Here is a 9,050-nt window from a genome sequence, read left to right as displayed (position 1 = left end):
AGTTTAAAAATAACAAGCTTACTTTTTTTTATATCTAATTATATGAATCATTCCTCTGGATTATCTCTCTGATTGATGGGTTTTTCAGCCCATCATATTCTTTCCTCTGCTCTTCTTTTCTCCATATAAGACTGTTAGATGGGGTAGAATATCATGGCCTGAAGAAGAAGCTTCTGCTTCAAAATGCATTGCTGCCCCTTTGTATCTTTGAAACGCCAATCATTGGCTTCCTGTGACCTCACATCTGGTCTGACGCCAGCTTGCGTGTCACGCTAGCCACAGCCGTGATCAGCGGCTTCCTGCTTCCTGGTTTGGATCCCTGGAAACTCCCCACACAAACCATCTGTGCTTGTAGCAGCTTCTAACCATCCAGGCGCTGTAAACAGACTCCAGGTCTTATCTACAGAGTCTACTGCTTCACTCTCAGGGAGCTGCCTCGAGGTGCTAACAGGAATACATTATGGACTAATATGTACTATATTCAGTGTGTTTATACATAATTTTATATTATGATTTATGTGTATATATACAATTTGCATCCAGGTGTCACATCATCATTGGTCTAGCACCACTGTTCATCTTTGTTTTTGCATGGTTTCAGTAATCTATGCCCTTAGTCTGCTTGTCTTCAGCAAGCTGTTCGGCTTTCTTGTGCATCATCTTTAGAAGAGGCTTCCTTGTGAGATGACAGCCATGCAGATCAATTTGATGCAGTGTGCGGCGTATGGTCTGAGCACTGACAGGTTGACCCCCCCACCCCTTTAATCTCTGCAGCAATGCTGGCAGCACTCATACATTTATTTCCCAAAGACAACCTCTGGATATGACGCTGAGCATGTGCACTTAACTCCTTTGGTCGACCATGGCGAGGCCTGTTCTGAGTGGAACCTGTCCTGTTAAACCGCTGTATGGTCTTGGCCATCGTGCTGCAGCTTAGTTTCAGGGTCTTGGCAATCTTCTTTGCCATGAGGTGCCATGTTGAACTTCCAGTGACCAGTATGAGAGAGGGAGAGCGATAACACCAAATTTAACACACCTGCTCTCCATTCACACCTGAAACCTTGTAACACTAATAGGGCGTACACACGGTCGGACTTTGTTCGGACATTCCGACAACAAAATCCTAGGATTTTTTCTGACGGATGTTGGCTCAAACTTGTTTTGCCTACACACGGTCGCACAAAGTTGTCGGAATTTCCGATCGACAACCACGCGGTCACGTACACCACGTACGACGAGACTAGAAAAGGCCGGTTCAGAACCAAGCGCGGCACCCTTTGTTAGTAAAAGTTTGGTGAGAGACGATTCGCGCTTTTTCAGACTCGTGGCTTTCAGATCGTTTTCTGCCATTCAGTTTGTGCTTGTGGGTTTGTATCTGCTCTTCAGTGCGTGCAAGCAAGTTCCGAGTGACTTTAGGTAGTCATTGTATTCTTGTTCGTTCGTTCGTTACTGGTTTTCAGGTCGCTCTTCACAGGCCTTGCTGTTCTTCAGTGCGTTCTGTTACTTCGTTCTGAGCAGCCGACCGTTTTCTAGCCATGCTTCGTATTTGTACTCCTCGTAGAGTTGGTGCTGTGCGGGGGCTTGGTGTTGGGGTCCTGACCTTGACACAAGTCCAGTCCATGAACAGGGTGAGGAGGAGTTCATGGACCAAGAATTGGTTGCTTCAGCGTGACCAGTTCTGTCATATGCCTTTGCTCCGTGAGATCCGTGAGAATAATCCTGATGATTTCAGGAACTTTCTCAGGATGACGGACCCCGTGTTTCACCGTCTGTTGGCTTCGCTGACCCCCTATATCAGCAGGCAGGATACCTGCATGAGGCAAGCCATCACTGCGGAGCAGAGGTTGGTCGCTACCTTGCGGTATTTGGCCACAGGGAGAAGTCTGCAGGACTTGAAGTTCTCAACAGGCATCTCCCCCCAGGCTTCTGGGGATCATTATCCCAGAGACCTGTTCTGCCATCATCCAGGTCCTGCAAAAGGAGTATATGAAGGTAAGATTTTTATCCTTTTATCTCACATTTTATTGTATTTAATGTTTGATAATATATTGTATTTCCTTCCTCATTCCCTAATTACCATGATTGTAATATGCTGTGAATGTCCCCTTTGTCCTCATGCATGCTGGATTGTTATGTAATTATTATTTTAGGTCCTTCATACATATTTGCCCTTCAATAACCTCTCCAGCATGGTGTCTCCTGCCCTATATTCACCTCATGTAGTCCACTTAACAATGTATTTTATCAGCTCCATAGTAGTGCTTTACCCCAAACACCCCCTAAAATGTTTGGAAATGTTATTTTTTTTATTTAAATTCAGGCAGAGTGCCAGAGGGTTTTTTTTTGTGGTGTCCCCAAATTTTTTGTAACCCTCCCTCCCCCAACTGCTAAGTCAGCTGATCCCAATTCTCTATCCTCAATCTATCTGCTGACTTTGCCAAACCCATACACACTATACCCACCTCTTTACTGGTCAGATTTATGGATGAATTCCCCAAAGCATGTAGTGCAAGGGCCTGCCTGTATACTTTCCAATGGTACTGTTTAAAGTTTTTGTATTCTATTATTATCTTGATGGGTAATAGCAGAATGTTCAAATGTGTACAGAGTGTATTTATATCTTTGTATTATGACACTTCTTACCTGTCCAGTGGTCTGCCAATAGTGTAACTAAGGAGGGTCTGTTCCAAGTAATACCCTGTATTTAGGCATTCATCTCTCAATGAAGTGAAGAGGGTTACCTGTCCAAGAGTTCCCCCCCCCCCACCCCTATAATGTTAGAAATGGCCCATGAGGGGGGAGGGGGAATATGATAGGTGTACCTTATACTTTGTTGTTGTTAAATTCCCCTTAATAAATGCTATCTGGAGGTTGCCCCATAATGTTTGTGTCTAATCTGCTTGCCATGTTTCTGTGAAAAAATAGTAATGTTTATTGTTTTTTCCTCAACAGTTTCCTTCAACGCCACAGGAATGGCAGACTGTGGCCTCCCACTTTGCCCAGCGGTGGGACTTTCCTAACTGCGGAGGGGCAATTGATGGGAAACACGTCCACATCGTCCCACCACCCAACTCGGGGTCGTACTATTATAATTACAATGGGTTTAATAGTATAGTGATGTTGGCGGTGGTGTCGGCTAATTACGAGTTCTTGTATGTGGACGTGGGGAAGAATGGCCGGATGTCCGATGGTGGAGTCATCGCCCAGACGGAGTTCTACAGGCGTCTCCAGAATGGCAGCTTGGACTTGCCACCTCCAGAGGACAATGTTGAAGGTCTCCCATTTGTGTTCGTTGCTGATGAAGCATTTGCGCTGGGGGACCACCTGATGCGGCCATTCCCGATGAGGACCCTCACCCCAGAACAGAGGGTTTTTAATTACCGGCTGGCCAGAGCCCGAAGAGTGGTGGAGAACACATTTGGAATCCTGGCCAGCCAGTTCCGATTATTTCTGACACCCATCCATATGGCGGAGTATAAACTGAACCATATAATACTTGCCTGCTGTGTTCTCCATAATTTTTTAAGAAAACATTCAGCCAACTATGCTGGCTCAGTTGGGCCTGAGGTCGGAATCCCAAATCCATCAACACTGACGGCGCTTGAAAGTGACCGTCCTGGCTTGCCCTCCCTGAGTGCCCGTGATGTCCGGTTACGCTACCTGGAGTTCTTTGCAGGTAGGGGGGCTATCAATATGCCAGACAATCTGTGAAACCTTTTTCAAATAAAAAACAACCAAAAGAAATTCTTTGTGGACATTTACTGCTTGTGTTTTTTTTAGCTGACCCTGACAGAAATGTGTTGAGTGCAGAAAATGTCGTGATTGTGTAACCTTATAAAAAAACAGTGTTGGCTGGTACTTCCTAAATGCAAAAAAACACTTGCAACTGCACTGAACCTGCACTTGTAGTGCAAAGTGTATTTGCCCTTAGGAAATAACCCCCATTTTTGCATAAAACAGCAATTACATCACCCCAAAAGTGTTGTAGTGTTGAGACAATAATCCACACATTCTTGAGTAAGCCACTTTTTTATACCTGCACAATCACATGTGCATTTACCAAAGGTTTTTAAAACAAACCAACATGTTTGTTGTATAACAATTTTTGCAGTAGCATTATCAAAAATCTAAATATCCATTTCAGATAAAACAGGCCTGTGTAAAACCAACAAGAAAGCCAAAAAACTTGAACTTACAAAGTTCACATTAGGTAAAACCTGAAGGCTATATCAGACATCAGTATTTAGGAACTGGGTTTGATATAGCGTTCAGATGGGGGGAAATCACCCCTGGAAAAGCCAAATTTGGAAGATGCACACCAATTTACGAATGTCAACATGTGCTATCTGCCATCAGGGGGGATCAAGGGACGTGTTTTGGGGGAGCAAGCCCTTCCTCAATGCGACTTTATAATTGAGGAAGGGGTTGCACCCCCAAAACGCGTCCATTGATCTCCCGTGATGGCAGATAGCACATGTTGGCACACTGTGTGCATCCTCCAAATTTGGCTTTTCTAAACATTGAAAACATTTTTGGAAGATTGGACCACAATAAAACAGGTGATTTTGTGGGGTTTAAATTCGCCCCAAAACATCAATGATGTTGTTAATTTTTTTTTAATAACATCATTGATTTTTTGCTGGATGTTTTGCAGTTTGGCATTACACCCCATGATTTCCCCGATCAGTATCTGGGCACTTTCAGAAGTAAAGCGTTCTCTCTCCCTCACATCACGATCACCTAAAAAGAGATAACAAAAAAAAAGGTCTCAAATCTGCCACCATCCATTTCTTTTACCTGAGCCTGTGGTCGCAGACACTCACCTGTTGTGGTGCCAATCTCCACCACGTCTTCTTCCTCCTGCTCAGCATCTTGTGTTTGCGGTATTTCCCCTTCTTCCAGAGGTGGGGGGTCTCTGTTCTCCTGGGATGAGGGGTGTCCTCCGAGTCTTTTCTCCCCTATGTAAAACAAAAATGGCATACTTGGCACACAGATATTTGATGGCAGAACTAGAAATAGGAAACATTGCTTGGAAGTGGGGTACAATTGTCTATTTTAGCCGAGTTCCAAGATGTATATTTTTTTTTAGTGTCCTTTGTCAAGCTGCAATACTTTACCTGTTTGGTACAAGCTTCACAGATGTAGCCCCCCCTATAGTATACACTGGAGCACCTGTGTGCCCCCCCCCTAATAAAAATGGTGTTCTTGTGTCCCACACTAGTGCTCCAGTGTCCAGATGTGAAAACAGCTGCTTAGTGTCCTCTCCTTAAACACAATCTAGTTGGCATTTCATTCTAGTAACAAACCCATCTACACAAACAAATATTTGGCATCCAAGTAGGCCCCAAAAAATGTGTGAAAATGCATATGGCCTAAACAATGGTGTTCTAGAGGCCGAAAGAAAAATGTTTGATACGAACGAATAATGGGCCCATGAACATTAAAGTTGCCCTTTTAAATGTTACAATTAAAAGCATATGGAGCAGAACGAACGGAATAAAGACAGAAAGAATAGGAACACAGCACAACTACTTACTTTTTTGCAGCACTCTCCGGATCTTTCGGTACTGCTCTGGCTCTCTCAACTTCAGGTCCGACCACCGCTTCCTGAGCTGATCTTTAGATCTTCGTACCCCGAAATTCCTCTCAAGACTCCTGACCACTTTCGCCATGATCTTAGCCTTTCGGATGTTGGGGTGGGGGTAAGGCCCATATTTTCCGTCATAGTCGGACTTCCTCATGATGTCGACCATCTCCAACATCTCCCCAAATGACATATTTGTGGCCTTAAAACTTCTGGATCAGGACGTGCCTGGATCCGGCCTTTCCTCCTCCTCGTTGCTAGAATTAGCATGCACCTGCTGTAACTCCGCCATCATGCTCTTCACCCACTGCGCCGAATGAAAAGGGGCGGGGAATAGACTAGAAAGAACGTCAGGGGCGGGCGGAGTTACACGCATGCGCAGTGTGTATAAAGCATAACACGCATGCGTATTACGTACGATCTGTGAGTGGAGGAATAAGCATTGGACGCGCCGATCGTAAGAACGAAGGTAAGAGACAAACTTGTGCCTATACTGCTTCTAGATTGAGGCCTATATTGTAACAAGATTAGGAGAGTTTTGTGTGACATTAGGCTTTGTCTTGTGTTGTGTCTTGCAGTGAACATGAATATCTTAATGAAAGACAATGACTTCATGTCAGTATTCGTAGAGATGCTAAGTGAGCTGCCCTGTCTGTGGGAGATTACCCACCCCCATTTCAAGAACCAAGCAAAGAGGAAGGCAGCATTGGAGCAATTGTGTGAAATTGTGAAGCAGGTGATCCCCACGGCAGACATCACCTATTTAAAGATTTTCATTGGTGGCCTGAGGAGCACATATCTGAGGGAGCGCAAGAAAGTCCTGGATTCGCAGAGATCCGGAGCAGCAGATGACATCTATGTCCCCAGGATGTTGTACTACGACAGGCTGCACTTTCTGGCAGGCCAGACTGAACCCAGGCCATCCCTCTCCAGTCTTCCTTCCACGCTTCCTTCCCCCCCGGCTGAGGCTTCTGACGCCCAACCTGGGCCTTCCAGGCCACATGTGGAGGAGCCCAGATTGAGCCAGGTATAGCATTCCTCGAAATATTTCTGCTTGTCCAATCAATGATGTTAACTAGATGTTAGTTGGGAGTACTAATTTAGGATTGTGATTGATGATGCAAAAACTAAAACCATGTCCCTTTTTCATACACAGGGAAGTCTCAGCCAGGAGGTGGCCGGACCGAGCCGGCTGGCTGATATCAAGGTCCCTCCACCCCCCCTGAAAATAGAAAGTGGCAGTAGGAGGAGTACCCTAGAGGAGGCTGCTATAGCATTCTTTTGGAGGGCTACAGAGGTCCTGGGAGCACCCCGCACCATGGAGGAGAACATTGCTGCCTTCATAGCCTATAAAATGCAGAGGATGGAGGAGGGCCAAAAAGTCATGTGTGAGGCCCTCATATCGGAGGCTCTGGAGAAAGGTATGAGGGGCCAAATTACACCTCACACACATCTTGGGGATGGTCCTCCTCCTCCTCCTGCAGGTCCTTCTCCTCCTCCCTCTCCTCCAGGTCCCCCCAGTCCTCCTCCTCCAGGTCCTACTCCTCCTCCTGCCACATCTCCAACTGCACAGCCACAGCCCGGAAGGAAGCGTGGAAGGAAGACCAGACAGTGATTGCCCTGGGTTCAGTCTGGTCGGCCAAAAGATGCAGCCTCTTGTGGTACCACAGCCTGGGGACACAGATGTCATCTGCTGCTATCCGGATCTCTGCGAATCCCGGACCAGACTGCCCTCCCTTAGATATGGACTCCTCAGGCCACCAATTTTGATGTTGAAGAATTGATGTCTGCCGTGGGGGTCCCAGGCTTCACTAATTTCTCCTGTTGATCCAGTGTTGCCTTCCTCTTTGTTTGGTTCTGATCCTTTAATAAAGGAATTTTTGTTGAATTATACTCTCCTATGTGTTTTACTTCAAAAAGGACAGTTGGTTTGTGAGGATTCAGGTACATTTCAAATATACAATGTGAAATGAACAAGGGACACCAACAACAAACAATCTCCTTGAGATTAAATAATACAAGATATCAATGGTGTTGGGGTAACTTGACACACAAAACACAGACAAAAATATTCGGGAGTAAAAATAAAAATAACATTGAACAAAGATCAGCCTTGGCAAAAATCCTAACATTAAAGAAAAAAAAAAGGCTGAAAATCCAAAAAATAAAAAATAAAAAAATTATAAAACTGTCAGATGTGACAACTAATAACAATATATTCAGGGAATCCCACTAAAAAAACACAAATAAAAGTTTGTGAGAAGTGTGTGTGAATATGAGCAGCAAAACTACTTAATTCTTGTCACATTATAAAGAAGAGAGTGCGCTGTATTAAACCATTTTTAACATTGCAGCGTGACGAAAGTGCTGTATCCATTGCGAACGCTAAGTTTACCAGAACGAGCTGTCCCGTGTCGGAATTTCTTCTGAGCATGCGTGGCACTTTGTGCGTCGGAACAGGCCACACACGGTCGGAAATTAACGCGATCTGATTTTGTTGTCGGAAAATTTTATCTCCTGCTCTCCAACTTTGTGTGTCGGAAAATCCGATGGAAAATGTCCGATGGCGCCCACACACGGTCGGAATTTCCGACAACACGCTCCGATCGGACATTGTCCATCGGAAAATCCGACCGTGTGTACGGGGCATAACGAGTCACATGACACAGTGGAGGGAAAAAGGCTAATTGGGCCCAATTTGGACATTTTCACTTAGGGGTATACTCACTTTTGTTGCCAGTTTAGACATTAATGGCTGTGTGTTGAGTTATATTGAGGGGACAGCAAATTTACACTGTTATACAAGCTGTACACTCACTACTTTACATTGTAGAAAAGTGAATTTCTTCAGTGTTGTCACATGAAAGATATAATAAAATATTTACAAAAATGTGAGAGGTGTACTCAATTTTGTGAAATACTGTGTGTGTGTATGTGTGTGTGTATATGTATATATATATATATATATATATATATATATATATATATATATATATATATATATATATAGTATGTCACAAAAGTGAGTACACCCCTCACATTTTTGTAAACATTTTATTATATCTTTTCATGTGACAACACTGAAGAAATGACACATTGCTACAATGTAGTTAGTGTACAGCTTGTGTAATAGTTTAGATTTGCTGTCCCCTCAAAATAACTCAATACACAGCCATTAATTTCTAAACCTCTGGCAACAAAAGTGAGTACACCCCTAAGTGATAATGTCCAAATTGGGCCCAAAGTGCCAATATTTTGTGTGGCCAGCATTATTTTCCAGCATTGCCTTAACCCTCTTGGGCATGGAGTTCACCAGAGTTTCACAGGTTGCCACTGGAGTCCTATTCCACTACTCCATGACAACATCATAGAGCTGGTGGATGTTAGAGACCTTGCGCTCCTCCACCTTCCGTTTGAGGATGCCCCACAGATGCTCAATAGGGTTTAGCTCTGGAGACATGCTTGA

The 9,050-nt window shown here is 44.3% G+C and overlaps 1 protein-coding gene across 1 annotated transcript; it reads right to left on the bottom strand.

The window, feature by feature from the left end:
- Nucleotides 1-4,459: 4,459 nt before the first annotated feature.
- LOC141105345 (uncharacterized) lies at nucleotides 4,460-8,518 on the bottom strand. The gene is made up of 3 exons (XM_073595212.1): nucleotides 5,537-8,518; nucleotides 4,824-4,958; nucleotides 4,460-4,740 (listed from the first exon to the last, which is right to left on the bottom strand). The coding sequence occupies exons 1-3, from the start codon at nucleotides 5,775-5,777 to the stop codon at nucleotides 4,514-4,516; spliced, it is 603 nt and encodes a 200-aa protein (XP_073451313.1). The 5' UTR covers nucleotides 5,778-8,518; the 3' UTR covers nucleotides 4,460-4,513.
- Between the last annotated feature and the right edge of the window lie 532 nt (nucleotides 8,519-9,050).

Source organism: Aquarana catesbeiana, linkage group LG08, assembly GCF_042186555.1.
Source record: "Aquarana catesbeiana isolate 2022-GZ linkage group LG08, ASM4218655v1, whole genome shotgun sequence".
In the NCBI taxonomy this organism is placed as follows: Eukaryota; Metazoa; Chordata; class Amphibia; order Anura; family Ranidae; genus Aquarana; species Aquarana catesbeiana.
Note: the sequence above shows the minus strand (reverse complement) of the source record. Positions and strands in the feature narration are given on the sequence as shown.